Source organism: Castor canadensis, chromosome 1, assembly GCF_047511655.1.
Source record: "Castor canadensis chromosome 1, mCasCan1.hap1v2, whole genome shotgun sequence".
NCBI classification, from domain to species: domain Eukaryota; kingdom Metazoa; phylum Chordata; class Mammalia; order Rodentia; family Castoridae; genus Castor; species Castor canadensis.
The window spans coordinates 124,864,240-124,887,114 of NC_133386.1; the positions used below are offsets into that span (position 1 = coordinate 124,864,240).

General features: G+C 37.1%; 1 protein-coding gene across 1 annotated transcript; it reads right to left on the reverse strand.

Annotated features, from left to right (window-relative positions):
• Positions 1–2,704: 2,704 nt before the first annotated feature.
• On the reverse strand, positions 2,705–22,614 carry Ddias (DNA damage induced apoptosis suppressor). Its single transcript, XM_020179569.2, has 5 exons — positions 22,141–22,614; positions 15,199–15,327; positions 8,039–8,200; positions 7,090–7,207; positions 2,705–5,572 (listed from the first exon to the last, which is right to left on the reverse strand). The coding sequence occupies exons 2-5, from the start codon at positions 15,309–15,311 to the stop codon at positions 3,008–3,010; spliced, it is 2,958 nt and encodes a 985-aa protein (XP_020035158.1). The 5' UTR covers positions 15,312–15,327; positions 22,141–22,614; the 3' UTR covers positions 2,705–3,007.
• Between the last annotated feature and the right edge of the window lie 261 nt (positions 22,615–22,875).

Sequence of the window (22,875 nt, forward strand, 5' to 3'; positions counted from 1 at the left end):
TCCCTTGTTTTCTCAAATATTCTGTCACAGTGCTAAAAAAATTAACACAAGAACATAAGAATAATTCCTAGTCCTCATGGAGAGATGATGCCTGTTTTTAAAGAACTTTTACATAGACTAGAGGATAAATAGGCACATTTTCTTCTATCCATTACTCAAATCTTTATTGATAAACCACTCTACCTTACATGGGTTTGTAAATTTTGCAACACATTTGAAACTAAGATTTAGACAAGGGCATTACAATAACATATTTGCCTAACAGGGAGCCTGGTAAAGAAAAGGAGAAACTAGGAAAAACCAGCAATCATGAGAATTGTATCTTAGAAACAGAAGAGGTTCAAAGAGATCAGATAAAAATAAGGACTAACAAACCCATTGGATGAGGGCAGAAAACCACTGACACTATAGCCACTAGAGGGGGAACACATTGCAACAAGTTAATAGTGAACAGTATGAAACTTGATAATGACTACTTTTTAAAGGAGCATGGCTACAAATGAGAGTGGTAGCTAGCAAGGTGGTAACAAGGAGTATTACATAGAGTATCCAAAAGAATAAGGCCAAACTCTACTCCAGTTCCTGCATGGGAAGCAGAAAATGTTTCTAATGTTCCCCCCACCCCACTTTATCCTGTTACACTGTAAATTCCTTTCCTAATAAACTTAACTATTACTTTTACTACAAAAAAATGAGGCCAGTTGTGGTGGTGTATATCTGCAATTCTAGCACTTGAGAGGCTGAGGCAGGAGGATCACAAACTTAAGGCTTACTTGGGCTATATAGGAATACCCTGTATCAAAAACAAACACCAACCTCCCAAACACAGTAGGCTCAACTACTTACAAACTACTGAAACTATTTTTGAGTCTACAGTTAGAGAGAGAAGGAAAAGGAAACTCATTCACCACCACTAGGTGATTATTAATGCTGACTCTTTAGGAATGAAAAATAAAAATCTTTACAACAGAAATCTGGTAGGCAACATCTTAACCAAGCAATCTAATTTGGCCATCACTCATAGGGCAATTTGATGTCATATCTCCTAATGAGATATAATATGAACTACACAAACATAAGCCATAAAATATCTCTAAACTAAACTTGAATCTAACCTTTAGACCTGATTTACAGGAAATACTGGGGGATAAACAGATAAGATACTGATAGCACAAGGAAGCAAATATACAAATCTAGAACGTGGGACACTCTACAAAATGTTGTTTTGATTTTTTTCCATAGAGACAGTATTATGGAAAATAGGTGAGATGTTGGAATATGAGACTAAAGAGACAACTAACACCATGGATGAACCTTGATGAAATCCTGGTTAAATATCAATGATAATTTAGGGACAAGTAGAAAAATTTGAATATACGATATTAAAGATATTAGAAAATTAATGTTGAATTGTTCTACCTGCAGCTTGCCTCTAAGTGGTTCAGCAAAAACAATACTATACTTGTTTATTTACATAGACACACAGACAGCAAGTATGCATATATGCATATATATATATAAGGCAAAATACTGAAAATTATTTAATCCAGGTGGGATGATTAGATATTGTATCACTGTGTTATTCTTTTAAGTCTTCTATCTGCAAATTACCAAAATAAAAGTTGGGGAGGGGGAAGAGACACAGTAGAGCAGGAAGGTAAAAATATAGGAGTGAATACTTGATATAAAACTCTAAAGATCATGGGTGTAACAGACCAACAACTCAAACAGATTACCACTAAGATAGTATGCATGATTTTCTGACACTCAAAGAAAGCAGCTGTGGAGGAATACAGATATAGACAACTGAGAAGGTGTGGGTACTTCAGGAAATACCTGGTGACCTCAATATTCCTCATGAGGTGGAGCAAGAAGAGTAGCAATAGGATGGCAGCATGCACAGAGCAAAGATTTGGAATAGCTTCTGAGGGGAATGGCAAAGGAAGCTGACCAGGGGTATGTAAAAGATTGCACAGGGTGCAGCTGAGGTGCTGCTTGAAGGTCTGGAAAGTGCTCCTGATTTTGGCTTTCATTAGCCCTCCAAACTCTGGTCACAGAATATACAAGCTTCCAAGTGTCTGATTACTCTGCCTCTATCAGACCAGGAGTTTGAGTAAAGGGGACCTGACCCTCATTTTTAAGTTTCTTGCAACAAGCACACCTAGCATAAGCATTCAATGAATACTTAAATAAAGTAGTGGCAATTTCACATGTAACCTCTAAAATGCAAGTTTTTTTCCCCTTTATTGAGAAAGGGGCTTACTAAGTGCCCAAATGGTAAATCATAGTTACTCATCGTTCTTCTTACCCACAGCCTACTGCTGGCTTAACTGCTTTTCTTCCACATTCTCATAGGAACATAAATGTGTGTTATGATACCCATTTCAAGCTGTTATTACTGCATTTTCTGCAATATAATATTGAAACTGACTATTTACAAGTCTGTTTTACCCAGTAAACTAAGATCAGTGATCTTTTATTTAGTCTTCTCTAAACTCAGCATCATATTTGACTTACTACATAGCAGTTGTTTTCTGATCTAAGCTCAGCAATTAAGCAAGACTGTTTTTGTTTGCAAAGGCAGGGTTGGTGGAGTGGCTCAAGTGGTAGACCACAGGCCTAGCAAGCACGAGGCCCTGAATTCAAATCTTAGCACCTCAAAAAACAAAACAAAAAACAGGAAAACTTGTTTGTAAAGGCTTTATTTCTGGATATGCATGTGATTTTTAACAAACACTTTAAAAAAAGCAAAATTAACCATATTACTAAAGTACAGTCAACAGTATAAAGTGCCCAGTTATCTAAACCATAGTAGTCTGGATAAAACTGTGGGGAAATATGCCTTTTTATTTTATAAGGTCTTACAGCCTCCAGGAAAGTTCCCTTCTTTATTAACTTCTCTCCAAGTGTTCAAAATGTAAAGGATACTTTCCATGCCACTGGGAGCAAAATTTTCCAGACAGATTTATTTTTATTTAAAAGTTCAGGGATTGAGTTAAGTGACTTTTTATGAAAACAATTCAGGCGACCAAGCACTTTTAGTTTCGGACACCGAAGGTGGGCAGTTTTCTGAAAATGTAAGGTAACATTTAACTTCTGAAAAAGAATCAAGTCCAAGAACTGACTCTTTGGAATTCCAGACCGACTGTTTAGAGTTATGTTCAGGAGTTTTCTTTTTCGCAACTATTGCTGTCATCTTATTCTTTAACTTCTTAATTAAACATACATCTGTTCTTTGTTTGACATGTTTTAGTTTCTTTCTTGGTAACTCTTTTTGGTAAGGGGAATTATGGGCAGCAAGGCATTTTCTTAGACCCATGACTTGGAATCTGAGTCTATCTGAAGGAAATACTTTTTGTGTGGTAGGAGGCACCCATTCACTGACATCAGTTTCAAGGCACTCAGCAATAGAGTTGGCAACATCTGGTTGTGTAAGACTAGAGATGGTATGACTCCTGGATTTCTGGCTAGTTGTTTTTATATTTTTTGGGTGGCTTGGGATGACTTGCTGGTTGTCATTTTCAAAAGAAACTTTTATTTTCTGGTACTCAGCATCAAGATCTGAATAAAAGGTAGGTATTTTTTTAAAAGCTCCATTCATTCCACGAATTCTTGTTTGGTGGAATCCTGCAACTGGAGTTGACTGTGAACATGGAACAAAGTCTTGGCTATCTTCAAGATCATATTCTGAATCTGACTGAAAATGTGGTGGAGGAGAGCACATTCTTGGATACCTAGAGGCTGATATGCTTTGTGCAGACTGCTTGGCATTTTCAGAAAGTGATCTTAGTGGGAAATCAGAGTGTGCGGGATAATTTTTTGTCAACCGTGTTTCCCACTGTAACAAAATACCCTGTGATCCTTTTGTCATTTCTGTTGCAGAGTCCTTATCTTTAGCAGTATCATCAAAGAGATCAACAGAAGCATTGTAACTACCTTCATGACCAGCAGAAGAGTCCTGTGATAAGTTCCTACTGACAGGTCTATAAGGCTTTTCTTTCAATGTATTTGTACTTCTACTTGGACTACTGCAAAGAGATTCTAAAGGATACATAAGTTTTCTGCAAATTGTAAAGCTGTCACCTTGGTTCTTTGGCCACCTATGATACTGCTTATTTTCGAATTTGCAAAGATCAGAAACATCATTGAATTTTCTAGGACACAAAATTGTCAACTTTTCACTCATTTCTGAGTGTGATTTTTCTCCACACCCATTACAATATTTGACACAAGAGTGTTCAGTTTCTGAAGTACTGGGTCTAAGGGTAATCTCATCTCTCTGTGAGATGAGACTCAAAGTCTTCTTATGAGTAACTGTTGTTTCTAAATCTTTTGACGGCAGGAACAGAGCTGACAAATAAGCATTTGGTAGAAAATATTCTGAAATATCTCTTACATTACTGCTTATTGAATCTGCCTCTTCTGTGTTATCCACTTGTAACTCTTTTTGAGTACTAGGACTAGGATTTGCTTCACAGTTAGAAAAGAAGTTATCTTTGCTAGAGCTTTCTTTGACTGTGGCTTCTGATGATCTTAAAGCAACAGGTGGTGGGGCTCCAGCAGTTCTCTGGGGAGTTACAGATAATCTGCTATGGTCTGTATGAAATATACTGATGTCATCATCTACATCATGTTTTCTACTCTTGGCATCTGTCTGGGTTATAGGAATTTCACTTTCAATAACTTCCAGAAACTTGTTCAGGCTTTCAGAGAATGGCAAATCATCCCAAATTATGGGGTCACAGTCCTGGGAACCATTATCTGTCCCTTCTTGTCTGAATGATAAAGGTGGAGAGCATGTGGATCGCTCTTGAAGGCTGGTGGTGATATGTACATCGTGGGGCTGTTGACATGGCAGTGCATGCTGAGAATATCTAGTTTTAATTTCTATTGCACCGTGGATGGATTCTGTATTACTTGACTCAACGAGCTCTTGTATTTTCAAAGGGAATCGATTAGAGTTAGTAACTCCAATTTCATGATGACTGCTGTGAACTGCACTCAGATGATTATCTTGTAAGTGAACTCCTTCACCTGACTTTTCTGCTGTACTTTTTTTATCCATATATGAAACAAGGCTCCATGAACCCTGAATGGGATCATGGCAGCTGATGGAATCAGCGACCCCTGCAAAGGAGAGGCACTGTCTGTTTTGAAGTGTACCAACAGCCCTGCTTTGTTCTAAAGCTGAAAAGTCACCATTATCTGTTAGCTGTGAAACAATGGAAGTGAGTTCAAGTGATGGTTGCCAGAATCTTGAAAAATTATCTCTGTTGTGAGGCTCCAAAAAATAAGAAGGGCTATCAGGGCCATGTATGCTGCTGAGATCACTATTTGAGTGATTTAAAGCAAGTAAGTGGCTATTAGGTTCTGGGGAGCCACAGTGAAATTTCCTGAAACTGGAAGTCTGCAAAAACTGATGGAAGTAGTCAATGACAGTGAAGCCTGCAACACGTGGGTCTGGGAGAACAATCTGGCAAGCTACTAGTGATCTGACTTCTCTTTTGGGGTCACAGCACTCCTGTAAGAAGTTATGGGAATATGAACCATGTCCACAGTGGTTTTCAAAATTCTACGAAAGAAGTAAATAAATTTAAATGAGAATAAAATGTTCTTTCTTTGACTCAAATAATAAACAAGCATTTAAAAAGTTTAAGAGGTACAACTATAACTCCTTTAATTTCAATTCTTTTAGTGTTAGAGGTAGAAAAGTATATATAAAAGAATATAGGCTTGGAGTAAAGAGATTTGTCTTCAAATCCTGCATTCTCTAGTAGTGTTGGGCTTTGGGCAAGTTATTTAACCTCTGAGCCTTAGTTTTCTCATTTATGAAGCAAGGATTATTGTGTAGCAATAATTAAACCATATAGTGCTTAACAAACGGCAATTGTTAAATAAATAGTAGCCACCATTATATCTGTGCAAGAAGGAAAAATGAAAACCAAACCTCTTAAGACTTTAACAAAGTAAAGCTCTATAGTTCTCAGTTTCATCTTCACTTTGGAAAACATTTCCGTTTGTTTCCTTTAATGTAGATGAGACAATAAACTATTATTCCTTTAGAGTTAGTACATTCTTTTAACTTCTTCTATAGTCACCTTTATAATTACTTAAGACCACTCGTTTTAACCTGTCTGTAATGTTCTTATCAATGCTCAGAGACCTTGCTTTATTAATTCCCTCCTCCTTTTCTAGAGGACAGAATAGCTACAGAATTGATGAAAGTTTTACCACATAATTTGAACAAAATTCAGAGTAAAATAAATACTAAATATCAAAATCAAATATCTAACACTTCTTTGAATTTATAATAAATTTATAGTTTTAAAGATCTGAAAGCATTTGGCCTGGGTTCTTCTGACTTTTGAAAGGTTACTTATGACGTTTAAACAGATCACCTCTAGGGCTATTTCTACAGTTTAAAGTGCTTCTGTGGGGGTGGGGTGGGGGGGCCAGAGGGGAGAAATGGCCCAAACAATGTATGCACATATGAATAAATGAACAAAAAAATACAGAAAGATAATACTTTTAACATTGTTTAAAATTATATTGACAAATTTTAATAGTTTCATCAATATAAAGATAATCTGCAGATGCTTTATTTTAGAATATCCCTGGGAGGTGAGTGAGGCAAAAGTTATTTTGACACCTTACTGTGTTTCACAGTTAGTGAACTGACATAGGCACAGAGCTGCAACATGGGCAGTGGCTGCATCTGGAGACCAGAGCAATTGCTGTACTTTAGCCCAGAAGAATTAGAAAGTTCTTTAACTTCTGGCTCAGAATTAGACACGTTTGAAGGGTTGATGATACTTGGTTTAACTGAAACTTACCATTTGCTAGCTATGAAAGGGATTGAAAGTTTTTGGGTATGACCTCAAGAAGCATTACTGAATATAGAAAGTGTCAATTGTTTTGTTCCTCTAATTTTTTTGCTTATTTAAAAAAAAATAGATACATATGTTAAAAAAATAAAGTGCTTCTACAGGTCTTCAAATTTACATAACTCCTTAAAATGACTTAGTAAGTTCAAATCATTTCAGTACAATGGAAATGTAAACAGAATACTCAAAAGGAAGTATCAATTACCGTCACTCCAAACACAAAGCTTTGTCCAATAAAGCAAGTTTCAACTGCTTTAGTTAATAGGTTCTGAGTTGTATCACTGTCCAGTGTTTCTGGGATTTTCTTAGGATCTTCAATGTATCTTGTAAAGAAAATAAAACATGTGAGAGATAAATTTTGAATTTTAACTTATAATAAAGTCAGAAGACACAATTAGTATGAAAAAACAGCATAACCTTCTGAGTTACTTATGGAGAAAAAAATGACTTTATGAGCTAGGGATTTTGTTCTCTGTAGTTTTCTATAGCACAGAAAGAGAAAAACAAAACAACCCCCTCCTCAAAACCCAACCAGTTAGTGTGAACAAAATAGATGTTTGCCTAATCTTCAGGCCCAACAATTACACTGTGGAAAAATAAAACAAAGCAGTGAGGGTAATGGTTTTTCCTTTTCCCTGGCAATTCTGGTTGTGGTCCCTCCCATGTTTCTTCCTTCAAATCAGTTTGCCCTCAACTGCAAGGACATGGACATGGATTTCATCTGCCAAGTGATTATGGGAAGAGGACAGAAGGCTGAGGAGAAAAAGCTTGAATTACTTCTGTAGACCCTCACATTCTCAGCACTTTGTGTTAGGTGGACCTTGATTACTTGAATATTAACCCCATTTGGATAGTAATTTGGTTCAAAATGGTTTTACTTTCTTATCTAAATCTTTCCTAGTTGGATTAGAGTTTTATAATACTTTAATTACCGTTCAGTTACTCTGGATAAAAGAAGCCTAGATAATAGCAACATGATAAGTATCATGAGATCGTTTTTTTTCTCACTTGATTATTTTTGAAGGGAATTGATGACCTGAGATCAAAAGATTATCTTTTTACTAAATGCATATTAGCTGAAAAACATATCTCTTCAAATTCTATTTGTATATGAGAAGGGCAGGCAGGAAAAAGAATGCTTTATATATTCTTACCTGTGCAAAGCAGTGGCAGTCAGACCAAAAAATGTATCTAAGCAGCTTCCAAATACAGTAATGACAAATAATTTGTTTGATTCTGCAACTTTTAAGGAAAGTTTATATCTGTAACTGGCATTTTTAGCTTCACCGGTACAGCCACATTTTGGACAATTAGACCTAGGAAAATGTGTGTGGGGGGAAGCATAGAGATGTTCATTATTTTTTTTCTATGATTAAAAACAAATCCAGAAAAGTAAAAATTTATGAATAATTTGTATACAAATACTCCTAGTAACTTATGACTGACACAGATAATGAAAATATTAATTTTTAATATCTATATGCAAAGTACTCAGGTATTTCATTTTTTCTCACCATCATAAAACTATTTTAATTCACTGGAATATGCTGTGAATGTATCAGATTTAAAATATTATTCATGAAAAGTCATGCAATTTATTTTCAAGGCAATATGTAATTGTGGCCAAAGACTTTCTAGTCAAAAAGTATACATCGAGTTTAAGTTTGCTGTCATATACTAGCTGCCTAGTCTGGGGATAGTGATGAAATTCCTGAAATTTTGAGTATCTTGTCAGTAAAATGCAGGACTGAGGAAGGATAAAATGAGGCAAATTAAATAAAGAATATAGTGCAAATCTTGCCAAATTGTTAGTCTGCTTCTCCCTAATAATTATATTAAGTATAGTGGTGATTAATATCACTTTTTTTTTCTTTTTTGCATTATGGTTCTCAAACACATTTGAGTCACACCCCCAGTCCTGTTTTTATTTTTTGTTATTTTATTTCTGAGATAGTCTGCCTAATGTTGACAGTACTATAAGTACCTGGGATTATAGGTGTGTACCACCATGCCTGGTTTGTCACTTCTACTTAATACTTTCCTTCCCACCCCCCAACCCCCCTTTTTTTTTAGTGCTGGAGATAAAACCCAGGGCCTTGTTCATGCTAGGCAAGTACTCTTACCACTGAGCTACATCCCCAGTCAGTATTTTTCTATTTTCTAGTTTGTAATAATATAATTCTAATTTCCATTTCATGTTTTTAGGCTAAACATCTCATGGTAATGGCTAATACTACAACTTTGTTTCTCATGTTCCTAATAATCTGACTTAAAACAGAGAGTGCAAAGACAAACAGAAAGAAACATTAAAGTTGGCCATATAAATTTATAAAGATTGCTGCCAGAGAGCCACTAGGGGGAGCCTAATATTCGTAGCTCTCAAATTGACTTTTTCAATAAAACTTCATATAAGATGTTACTGATTTACCATCAGAGATCTGAGCTAATTGTTTTTCTGTCACACTGAGGATAGATCTGTACCAAGCCAATCATATAATTTTATGCAAATCTCTGCAACTATAGGCTGGCCATAGAATAAAGAGAACTGACTTACTAGGGGATAAAACCATTTCTCATTAGTACTAATTTCTAGTGAAATAAGTGCTTTAAATATATATTAGAATTTTTTACAGGTTATGCAATACTGATACATCCAGAACTAATGTGAAATTCCTAGCAAGTCTTAGAACAATTACCAAATATCAGTGTGTTGCAGTTTACAGATGTTTTCAACATGCATTAATTCATTCTGTATTTACCTCATTTACAAACAGAAAAATCTGCATGAATTTTTACTTAAGGTGACAAAGGTAGTAAATCCTATGACCTAAATCCAAGGCTTTGAACTCCTAGCCTGAAATGCTTTCCTGTATGAGTTCTTAAGATAACTATGAGAACATTTTGGTTAATAAATAACTATGTTGCAAATAGAGTGTCAATGATAACCTGACAAAAACTAGGTCTATTTATGTAAATGCGTATGTACACTAAATTATATGTACTTTAATAAAACATATATACATTGAAGATAGTAATTTACATAGTTTTTAATCCTTTTGAGAATGAAGCAAGATTGAAGTAAATAAATATTAGTATGGTGTAATATAGATTGGAGCCTCTCAAACTTTAATAGCATACAAATCACCTGGGGATCCTTTTAAAAGAAAAATTATGAATCAGCCAGTCTGGGACAAGGCCAGAATTCTGCATTTCTATGAAGTTACGATGGGAGGTAAGTTGATGTAATATTCCATAGACCACAATTTCGAAAAGCAAGGGTGCAGACGAGACATTTGAATCACAGTCCTCTGATACAAACTCTAGAGACAACACTACCTCTAAAATGTCCTTTGCTATAGAATCACAGCTTTTAATAATTTTGGTCGCAGGATCTTTTATTATTGAGAATACTTAAGTAACTTTTATTTGTATGAATAATATCCATATTCCTTTTCAGAAAATTAAGATATTTAAATGACAAAGATTGAGGTAAACAACTTGATTTGAAATTCATCTACATTGTGTAATGATTATCATAATCAAATTAACATAGCCTCCATTATCCATTCTGTACATTCTGCAATTGAAGTGAGAAATGAAAGTTAGAAATTAAAACTGAAAAATCTAAAAAAAAATTTATTAATTCATTAAAAATAATAGATCTATTCCATGTTTAACATAAAGAACATACTTTTATAAAAAATAATTATATATCCCCACATAAAAAAACATGTGAAGAGAGGCATTTTTTTTTTCATTTTGCAAGTCTCTTTCTGGTTTAAAAGAAGACAGCTGGATTCACATGCTTGTTTCTCTGCTACATTGTGGTATTATATCATGTAGCCTTTGGGAACTCCACTATGTATGCTTAAGAATGAGAACAAGAGTGAAAAAGGCAAATGATGCCTTAGAATTATTATGAAAGTAGGTTTGAGTTCAAAGAGCTTCTCAGTGGATCTATCTGAAATAATAGCTATCTATAATTTGCTACTTTTTCATTTACATTTCTAATGTACTTATATTTAGCCTAGAAATAGAATTGATGAGATCAGTGGTCTTGAGTGTTTCATCTTGAAATCTTTGAAAATCTGATGAAAGCAATGAACTTAATCTCTCCCCCAGAAAAATGCACACCTGTTATACAGTATTTTAAATATTTTGGAGACCAAAGGATACATATATATGTGTAAGGATTATATAATGTCTCTTCTAACTTTAGAGACTAAGAAAATTGAATGTATACAAAGTAATGAAAAGTATTTCTAGCTGGGTGCAGGTGGCTCATGTCTGTAATCCTAGCTACTTGGGAGGCTGAGATAGTGAGGATAGTAGTTTGAGGCCATCTGTGGTAGGAAGTTAGCAAGTCTCCATCTCAATTGATTGGTGGTACACACTTGTTATTCCAAGCTACCTGGGAGGCTGAGAACGCGAAGATCGCGGTTTGAGGCCAGCCTGGGCAAAAAAGTTCATGAGACTCCATTTCAAAGGACAAAAGCTTACATGGTGGTGCCTACCTGTCATCCCAGTGACAGCAGGAAGTATAAAACAGGAGAATCACAGTCCAGGCCAGCCTGGGCAAAAAGTGATACCCTATTTCAAAAATTACCAGAGCAAAAGGGCTGGAAGTGTGGCTCAAGCGGTAGAGCAACTACTTCCTATGTGTGAAACCTCAAGTTCAAACCCAGTAACCCCAGTAACTCCGTCTCCCCCCCTGCAAAAAATAAATAAAGTATCTCTAAGGGTCAGGGTATGGTGGCACATACCTATAGCCTCAGCACTCAGGAGGCTGAAGCAGGAGGATCTTGAGTTTGAGGCCAGCTTGGGCTACATACTAAGACCCTGTTTTAAACAAACAAAAACAAAAACAGTATGTCTAAGTTTTCCATATACTACTTTTTCCACAAAAAGAAAACTATTGTCTGGTGTGCTAAAAGTCAATTGGACTTGTTTAAGTAAATGATATAAACTTTCTGGGTGATTGGAGATATGGGAGATGATATGAACATTGTCTCTGAGCTGAGATTTTGTTTTTGGTGGTACTGGGGTTTGAACTCAGGACCTTAAGCTTGCCAGGCAGGTGGTCTGCCACTTGAGTCACTCCTCTAGCCCTGAGTTGTGATTCTTATTTTAAACAGGAAAGAAAGTTACCGGGTCAGAGACAGTGTCTAGACTAAAGGCATTATAATGAGTTAAGTCACCCAGAAGGCAATTTTGCACGTTTGGGCAGAGTGATAGCTTACATGGATAAATCTCCCTTGCTCATAACTTTTGAGAGCGTACACATACACATTACACATACAGTGTTTCACACACTCACACAATTAGATAAAGGACCAGTAACATTTGTGTGTGTGCTGCTTGAGAATTGAGCTCAGGGCTTCACGCATGCTTTGTAAGTGCTACCACTGAGCTGTATCCCTAGCTCCAAACTATGTTTTTGCACTTTTATTTTTGGTTGTATGTCTTTATCTCATTACTACTCTAATCTTACTTCCCTTAAGAAGCGCCTGTATGGAGCCCTAACATTCTGGAGAATATAGTTTTAAAACCTCTACTGCTTAAACTTGGAGGTTAAAAAAAAAAGAAAAAGAAAAGTTGTCTTCACAAAACACACACAATGGCTACCAGTGCTAAGGATTTGGGGTTCAAATAAAATCTTTTAAAAATTACCATATGCTAATTGTACACAGGGGTTTTGTTGTGGTATTTCCATCCATGCATATAATGTACTTTGGTTGAATTCACCCCCTTATTGCTTTCTTACTGCCCCCTTTAAGCCAATTTTTAAAGAATTTTATTGCTGTATTTTTGTACATGCATATAAAGTACCTCACATGAAATGCCCCTCAATCATCCTCTCTATCTGCCCTTCCCCTCCCACTAAAATCTTTAGAGACCCTTTTGCTCTTGAGTGTCACTATGAGCTTCTGCAAGGGTTAGTGTGGAACTCCTCTTATAAACTTGCTGTGCTAGGGCAGTGAGGAATTTGTTTCCTATACTGGCTGATTCTAAGTAAGAAAAAAGGAAAGCGGAAATAAAAGTAGAAAAGATAAGTACCAGATACTACGGCAACATATTTCTTTTTTTTTTTTTTTGTAGTATTGTCAACATTATTGTATATAGAGGACAGGTTATTTTTCTGTGGACTACTTTTCCACAGGCAATGACCAAGTACTGTGGAGGATTTATGTCTTTAAATAGTTTACTCAGAGCTCTTTCCCAGGGCATTTTAAGTGGGAATTTGAATACAAATTCCACTGCTAATTTGGAGGTGCTATGGTGATTATGAATGTAGACAGCAGTCAGATTGTGGAGGCTTGAGGCTTGAATGTTTCTGCCCCTAACTAGCTAACAGAGTGATTTGGGGTAAGTTACTTAACTTTTCTGAGCCTAAGCTGTCTCTTTAGAAGTTGGTATTAACAACAGCATTCACTCCATAGGTCTGTTGTATTAAAAAGACATAATACCTATAAAACTCCTAGCATAAGTGCCTAGCAAACATTCACAAATGTTATATATAGATATCAGCAGTCTTAAGAGCTAACAATGGCATTATTGTTCAACCTATTTTTTTTGAAGACTGTCTTTAACAACTTGGAGAAGACCCCAAAGTTTTAAAAATATTTTATACCTACGATATTAAATATATATTACTATGTACCACGCAAGTATTCTAAGCATGTTATTTATATTAAATCACTTGATCCCTTACAAGAACCCTATGAGAAAGATAATGTTACTTTCTCTATTTTTAGATTCAGGTAATTTAAATGACTTGCTCAAGACCACACAGCTATAAGTGGCAGGGTTGGCATTTGAATCCAGGCAGTTGGGCTCCATAAAATAATGCTTTTAATCTTCATGACATACTGCAATGGGTGAAGTATGTTTATAATAGATAAATTCTAACATATTATGTATTGTACTAGGCAATTTCTATGCATTATCTCCATAATTATCCTACCTTGTGGGTTTAATTCACCCACTTTACAAATGAATGATTAGGCTCACACAAGTTAAATATCTTGCCCCAAGTCATATAATTAGTAAGTGTCAGAGCCTATCTGCAACCCTGTTGTGTTCACTGAATCATTCCATTATGCTACACTGCTTCTAAGAATAGACCCTGATAAGACAAATAGCCTATGGTTTTTAGTTGTTTCAAATGATAGGCAGGAACCTGAAAATGCGTAAACCTAACATAACCTAGAATTATCAAACTATTATTTATTCATTCATTTAGCAAATATTTTCAATGAACCAAGTTCTAGGCTGATTGCCAATGATTTAATGATGAATAACACAAACAGGGTACTTTTCTCAGAGCTTATAAATAGAATGTGAGTGGATCAATAAAAGAACAGTTGAAACTCAAGTCAAGGATGACTTGAATCTAGATGTGAAATAGAACTGCTGACCCTTCTTCACTCCCCAACTAGTCCCAACTAGATAAAATGACTAGTTGGTAATATTGCTGGTGCACTGCTCTTATTTACATACTACTAGGCACCTAATACACGTCTTTATCGTACCTCAGACAGAGGAAATGCTCTGAGGAACTCTACATTTATCTCTCATTTCTACTTTACAAAGATCAGAAGTGGATCTTAGGCGCTCAGCTATACTTGGCCTGCATATGAAGACCATACATAATAAAGAATTATGTGCCAAACAACATTCTAGCTCCTGAAGGATAGAGATTACTACAGATTGAGCATCCCTAGTCTGAAAATCTGAAATCCAAAATACTCTCAATTTGAGCACTCACAAGACTTTCAGAAAGTTTTAGATTTTGATTCATTTTGGATTTCATATATTTGGATTACTCAACCAGGAAAGTTTATGCAAATATCCCCAAATCCAAGAAATTCTGAAATCTGAAACACTTTTGGTTTCAAACATTACAGATGAAGGACACTCAACATGTGTGATACAGTGTCTGGTATCAAAGAGTTTAGTTATACCAAAAAATTTGAGGGGGGGATCATGCAAAAGCAAACAACAAAAACTTTGTGCTTAATTTGCAGGGATGTGCTGTAAGTGGGCTAAGATTCTGTACCAGGATTAGCAATTGCTATCCAAGAAGTTGTTTTTCTTCTCTGAGGTAGGTATTGAGCAAAGTCTTGGCAGTAACCTTAAACTTCTCTCTAGAAATTGGATTACCAGCCAGCTCTATTCTGGGATTTATAGACCTCCTGAGGTCCCTGAAAGAATTGTTTGGGATGGTGAATTTAGCCCTTACTTGCCCTTAAGCCACAGTAAGTTTATAGTGTACACTTGGATTTCCTCTCATTTTAACAGACTTTACTTTTACCTTTTGGAGACAAGGATTATTCGAGAGAAGCACTTTTGACATGATGGATATATAAAACTTGAATTCTGGAGAGCAAGTACTGAGGCAAGAAGAAATTTTCGTCTTCTATTCATGCGTTTATAGTGTGGCCTACAAAACAAAATAACCATGGGGATGAATGGTGAATCTTTAATCATATGTTTATCTATTCTTAGGAAAACCACTTAACCAATAATTGTCTTTCGTGTTACTTTCAAAGTGAAGGCAGTAAGTGTCAATGTATTGAAGAATTAAAATCTTTCTGCTTAATTAAAAGTATTAATAGAAAATAAAATTGAAAACAGAGTAGCTCATATATTATTTCTCACTAAATGCCTCATCCTAGTAATTCAGGAAAGATGTTAGTTCTTTACACCTTTACAAGAAGATACAGAATATGTACTTGCCATTTTAGTAGGAAAGATATATGAATTCTTTTCTCTTTTTTTTTTTTGCCTCAGCCTCCCAAGTACCTGGGACACACTACCATACTCAGCTGTACACGCATCTTTTCTCCTTTTGCTTTTTTTGGTGGTACTGAGTTTGAACTCAGGACTTAGTGCTTGCTAGACAGACTTCTAGCCCTCTACATCAATCTTTTAAAGAACTAAATTTGTCTGGAAATGTTTTTTTTTTACTGAAAAATTGCTTTTATTATATTTAATTGTATACACTTTTACAGTTTGAAGAGGGAAAAAAGGGCTTCAGCTTTAGCAAACAGAAAAGGCTAAATGTAACATGGACAAAGAAGAGCTCAAAGTGTTAATATCCTTGTAAAAATGTGTTAAAGAAACAAAACAGCAATGTTTTCCATTTTTATACTTTAATTTTTAATTCAAATGTTGGTTTAGCAATCTTTATCAATTAGCTTACTTACAGCATAAAAATGCTCAAATAAAGGGCTCTATACACATTTGAGATAAAGCTATTTGATAAACTTTTGTTTGTAACACATGGCAAAAGTTTTCAATTTGTAAAAATGAGTGAACTATTTCAGAGGTTGGCATCAATGAATTCTAACAAAATGGAAACCACCAGTTTAAAAACCATGTAAAATGATCTTTCATTCTCCTGACTAATGCTATTCTTTATGATTATTTTCAGGCCAGGAAGCCTTTCTAGATTAAGTGATCCTACTTTCTTTCATTTATCACATTATATTTTGTTTTATATGTAGTTTTTCAGAACCAGAGTACAATCTTAGAAAGATCATTTCTTTTTATCTCCAGTGCCAGACCCAAAAATTGTCAGTCTGAGTTTTAGCCATCAATCTTCTTCATAATTTTCAGCTTTCCTATTCTGTAGCCATAGTTTTGCAAAACAAGTTTACCAAATCATAAGATCATCTTATATTTGCATGTGGAATACACAGTGTAGCCTCATATGTAGTACACTTAGTATTTATTATAACTATTAGCTGGATTTTATTTTCACTTCTAATTTTTTTCTTAATTGTGGGCATATTGTGAGCATAGACTATCTTCTTTAGGGCTTTAAAACAGAATCCTACATTGTGCCACAGCTATGTGGACATTCAATAAAACAAAATCCTTTACAAAACTGTTATCAAAAGCAAACTTTAGGAAATGCATTAAATCTGTAACATGACTAAGACACTGTGCTAAGTGTTATGGAATAATTTAAAATAACACTGTCCTTAAAATTTACTGTATAATTGGGCAGATAATTCAACAACACATGAAAAAAGTAAGCACGAAAGTTTGGGATTGATTTCTAAATTAATGATGTAAGCAGTAATTGCTGTATTTTTAAAGGAAGGTTGGTTAAACTGTCCTTATTTAAGGCTTTATTGCCCTCTAGTGGATCAAGTAAGTATGTCTAAATAACTAAGTGGCAAACTGAAAAACTGAAATGAAAATGATCCATTGATTATTTTTACTATTTTTGTTTCACCTGGCAAACTGCAGCAAAAAGACTTTTTGTTCATCATGTGGAGGGCCACAATACAGTAAGATCCTTTTGAGTAGCTACTGCTAGTTATTCTCTTTGGTGTTTTCATAATATTTCCTTATAGTACTTGTCACCTAGGGAACTTTGCAATAATATACAAAGAAATCATCAGTTTGTTTTAATCTCTCACATAAAAGTAGAAATAAGAAGGCTGGGGTAAAAAGAGGGAGAAAAAAGTGTTAGGGCAGATTGAGGGGAACTACTTAAAGCCTCAGCTGGTCTTTGTTTTCCAGATATTGTCTAAGAATGAAGGTTCTGATAGGCTTACACTTATTAAAATATGTGGAGTCTGGCCAGGTGCCAGTAGCTCACACCTGTAATTCTAGCTACTCAGGAGGCAGGGATGAGGAAGCTTGCAATTTGAAGCCAGCCCGGGCAAATAGTTCGCAAGTCCCTATCTTGAAAAACCCTATCACAAAAAATTGGGCTGGTGGAGTGGCTCAAGATGAAGGCCCTGAGTTCAAGCCCTGGTACCGCAAAAATAAATAAAGTAAAATAAAATAAGTGGGGTCCAGGTGGACTCACTATAGTACATTTCGAATTTACCACAGAATACTCTGAAATACCTGCTCTCTCTTTCAAGTGAAGGAATATTGAGAGCTAAGCCATAATCCAAAGTTGCTTCACTAATTTACCATGAAAAATTACTGTCACAAAGAAGTGATGTGTCAGAGGCTCACATTGTTTTTGAGGGGGTGGTGTGGGTTTAACTATCTGTTAAGCCAAATTGTGAACAAAAAGTTGCTTGATGAAGAGCCATTAGGTGAATCAACTAATGGAATTAGGCTAATGCCTGATGCATCCTTTTCATTCTAGAGATGGTTTTGCCAATGGGACCAAACATATAAGCTCATTGATTGCAACCCCTGCATCCTATTTTCATTCTAGCCAAGTTCTCAGACTCCACTCACAGTGGATAAAATACATATTATTTGGCCTCAACTTGAATTTGATTCATTAAGTATGGGACAAGGGCCAAGAATTTGCCATTTTTGACAAGTTCTCATGTAATAGTCATATACGTGGTCCATTCCTGAAAATCACTGGCCTAATAGTGAACACTTGTGACTAACATGGTTATAGTTATATCCCAAGACTTGGTATTATTTCAGTAATTGCAGATTACTTTGTAATTCTTTGCTTTAATTTATTATTGGGTGACTTTCCGGTTTAACTCCCTCATTACTAAGTTCTTGGAAGGCACTTTAATAGTTTATGTGAAACCATATCCAAATATGCACATATACTTTTTTTTTCGTCCTTTGGGCGAAATTAGAAAATCTGGAATAATTCTTATAAAATGTTAGAACCTGGAAAAGAATTCAATTCAGTATCTAGTATGAATGGTCATATGGGGATAATAATGAAAAGAGGGCAAGATGTGGGTCCTGTCTTGAAGTTTATAATTCAGTTGTGTTCACAATTTCTTTTGACTGCTTTACAGTGTGCAAAGTGCTTTTACATCAGTATCTGATTCACCTAGAGAATGTAAATGACTAATTAAATAAGGTCAAGATGTAGGTGGAATCAGGTTTGGCACTCATGCCTTCTGATGAGTAGCTCGCCAGTCTTTCTAGTCTATTGTTCTGTTTGCTCAAGTATCATACTTCAGAAACTAATTGTTTCAAGAATGCCCACAGGATGAAATTGCCCCTTTAGAAACCTAGTACCCAATCCTAATGGCATAAGGAAAAAGTGGCATGGGTAACTTTTTTCCCTTTCTTTATTAATTCCCAAACTGTTCACGCTGGTTGGGGGTGTGACTCATGGTAGAGCCCTTGCCTCATAAGCATGAGGCTATGAATTTGATCTCTAACCATTGCAAACCAAACCAAACCAAACCAAACCTCTACAGTACAACAATTAAAAAGCAAACCCTATTCATGCCTTGCAAGAAAATCTTGTTACCTGTTGTTCTCAGATTTCCTACTTTACAGGCCAAGTGGAATAATCTTCCTAACATTAATGGTCTCCTCTAAAGGCACATACTTCAACTTTTCTAAGGTCTGTCATACTAATTCCCTAAGAAATAATTTGCTGACATTTACAGTTCTAGAAAGGAAAGAAAGAAGCAGGCAGCACACACAAAACTAAACATGCAAAGAGTAAAGAGACAAAATCTCCAGTGAATGAAATATTGGTGAAAAACATTTTTAAAACGTTAGCCAAGAAAACTTTAGGTGGTATAATACAGTTTGTCCACTGACTCACTTATGGGGCATTTATGATCGGGATGGAGAGAGGATAGAGTTGGAGACAGGAAAAAACCAAGCTCAAATAATAAAAAAAAATGCTTGAAAAAGAAAAAAGCCAGGTGTAGTGATATCACCTGTAATCTCAACTACTTGGGAGGCAGAGGCAGGAGAATCTGGAATTCAAGGCCAACTCTGGCAAAGTTGAGATTCTATCTCAGACACAAAATAGAAACAAAAAGGCTAGAATGGCATGGCTCCAGGTAGAGTGTTTGCCTAGCTGCTAGGCCCTGGGTTCAAACCCTAGTACCTTAAAACAAACAGCCTCTTGTGTTCAAGGAATTTATAATCTCTTGGCTCAGACAGACAACATATAACAATCAATGAAGTGACTGACACAAAGGCAAAAAGCAATACATGTAAGCTCCAGGTTTCCATACAGTAACTACTTATCTGAGAGCCAACTGTGTTTGGATATCTTACAGACATCTCAAGGTGTTAATAGATAACAAATTCTGAATTCTTAAGTTTTCTCTCAAACCTCTTTTTTTTGTGCAATTTCTCCATCTCAGTAAATAGTACTACTTTCTAACCAGTCACTAAGGCCAGATACATGGGATTCATTCTTATTCCTTCACCTTTCACTCACACACTCATCAGTAAGTCTTTCAGTCTACTGCTATATTAGAAACTATCATTCAGGTCCCCCCTACCCCCCATATATGCCAGTATCACTTTAATGTAAACTACCAACATGTCTTGCTTATGTTGCTACATTAGCCTCCTAATTGCATGATTTAGCCTCTGATCTCAAACTCCTGATCCTCTAGCCTCAGCCCTCTCCACTCCCCAGTGCTGGACTTCATGCCTGGCTGTTATTTACTTTTTTAACTTCTTGCACAAAAGACAAGTTCAGTAAGGACAGGAATCCTTTCAACCATTGTAACCCAATAACTGGCAGTACGTGGTATTAAGGGAGGCCCTTAAACACTATCTGTAGAATGTGTGAAAAATTACTGGATGCTCTGTGATCCAGCCTTTTAGGGTCAAGAAAGGCTTCCTGATGTTTACAAGGCTTTGCAGACAGAGAAATAAGGAATAAGAGCAAACCAAGTTGGACTAGAAGAGGTAAAAGGGAGGACAGTCATTTGAGAAACACAAAAGACATTTTGTGCTGGGGGAGGCTCAGTGATAGATGGCATATGGGTGAGATCCTTGATTCTATTCCTAGCACAGCAAAAAAAAAAAAAAAATCTGTATGGCTAGAGACTAGTGCTAGTGTGTGGAAAACCACTGAAGTTGGAGAAGTCAGTCAGGAACCAGAGAGGAGACTGTAAGCTATGTTAAGGAGTTTGTGTTATGTAGCAGTTAGCCAGGAGTGATGGAGATATGCAAAGGAACCCCGAAATGGAGGATTCTTCAAGGTCTCTGAGGGAAAAACACTTTTAACAGATCAAAATAGCCCTCCAAGGTCATGGTATGTCAGATGTTTTTTAGTCACCCACCCTAAGATGGGTCAACATCAGTTCCTCAAACAGATCTTTTCTTAACAAAACAAAGACTCAGGCCTGTAAATCACACACTAGGTGTCAGGTGAACCTAATTATTTGTTCAGTTGTGAATCTGTAGACCTGCCCTAGCCCTGTGCCCTTAACTATGACTTTAGCCTCCTGGGCTGATCATAGGGAGGGACTTAAAGCTCCAAACGCCTTTTACCTCAATAAAAACTGCCAGATAAAAATAATCATTCTTTTTCTCACTTCAGTCTGTTGAAAGTTCATTCCTTTCCTAATACACTTACTATCACTTTCACTATATTTTCAGGTCTTGCCTAAATTCTTCTCTCGCTGGACACAAGTAGCCGCGCTGATATCCTGGTAACATTCTGACTTAAATCTGGGGGCGTCTGAACACCAGTGGCTCAGGCTTGTAATCCTCACTACTAAGGAGGATCGCGTTTGGAAGCCAGGGCAAATAGTTCGTGAGACCCTATCTCGAAAATACCCATCACAAAAAAGGGCTGATGAAGTGGCTAAAGTGGTTAAGAGCGCTTGTCTAAGAAGGCAAGTGAGTTCTTAGTTCTGAGTTCAACCCCAGAGCCGCCAACAAAACAAAACAAAACAAAACCCCGGGGGCAAAATAAACAGCTGAAAGGTTTTATATGCGGAGTGCCTTGGTTAAATTTGCACTTTTATCAGCCTAGCAATGTAGAGACCAAATTGGACGGTAGCAAAAGTAGTAGAAACAGCAGGGAGACTACCCGAACAAAAGTAATGCCAGTGAACAGTGGAGAGAAAATGGATTTGAGATATGGATAATCGAGGTGAGGTAGGAGTCTAGAAACTGGTTTGAGCACATCTCTCCGGACTACGCAAGCAGTTTGGAAAAGACGCTTTTCGCAGAACGCATACTCAGTACAGCAGCCAGCAAAATGCACCTCGGAAGCGTTCGGAAGCGAGAGCTTTTTCCACTGTATTTCCAGTTCTAGAAGTTTGTGTCAAGCCTAGCTCCACCAGTCGGGGAAAAACATCCCTCAAACACAGTAAGTGCTAAAAAACATTCGTTGAGCGATTAAAACAGCAGATACTAAAATGATGGATCCTTTTACTCTTCTATCCTCACGGCTGCTCTTTACAGACATGGCCCTGGAAAAAACCAACAAAATGCAGGACTCGGAGTCTCACTTATAATGATGTTAGCCGCCTCCTTAGGAGTCTCCCATCCTAGTGCTCACCAAGAACCTCCTTTCCCAGCTCCTCACCTGAGGCAGAGGACTGGGGACCGGCTGGCACCACCATCAAGTGAAGCAGACTGGCTGGACTCAACAGCTTGCCGACCTCTCTCCAATCGAATCTCCCGCGTTCTCTTCCGCCGGAAGTGACGACTTGGCCGTGGTTCCCCAGAGCCAATCAGAAAAGGGGCCGCGACGGGGGCGATTAGTCTCGAAATCCGGCGAGTATTTGGGAACTACCATTTTCGTCAAAGTGGGGTTAGAGACGGGGTTGGAGAGCTGTTCTTCCCCGACTGGTGGAGCAGTAGTACAGGCTGGAAAGCTGATTTCCCTCGCTGGGTGTGGAGATGCCAGGACAGCGGGAGGGCCTCTAGGACCAGGGTGTGGCAAGAGGGAAGAAGAGGGAGTGCAAGCCGGGTGAAGGGGTGGTGCCACCAGAAACACAGGAGAGGGCGCTGTTCGCAGGGTTTAGCGGGATCAAGGCGGAGCAGGGAAGGCGGCGACGGCGGCGGCGGGAGGAAGGCGGGGACTGGATGGGTTACCAAGCCGGGGAGAAGAAAGGGGGCGTAACCTTCAAGATGAGACCAGGACCCCTCAACTTCCTAAGGGGTGGGTCGTGCGGGCAGCACGGAGGTTTGGGATTCCCCAAGAACAGATGCCATAGGACTGTTTAGGCTGGCATAATGGAAGTGAGCAGGGAGCACCTTACGTTGGAGTGTCTTTGGAGCACAAACGGAGCCGTCTGCGAAGCCGTGCTTCACTTCC

Coding starts and splice junctions, on each gene's coding strand:
- Ddias (XM_020179569.2), bottom strand. CDS start 15,311: ATGAATAGAAGACGAAAATTTCTTCTTGCCTCAGTACTTGCTCTCCAG. Junction 8,201..15,198: donor ATAATCCTTGTCTCCAAAAG/GTAAAAGTAAAG, acceptor ACATTTTCCTAG/GTCTAATTGTCCAAAATGTG. Junction 7,208..8,038: donor ACTGCCACTGCTTTGCACAG/GTAAGAATATAT, acceptor TTTCTTTACAAG/ATACATTGAAGATCCTAAGA.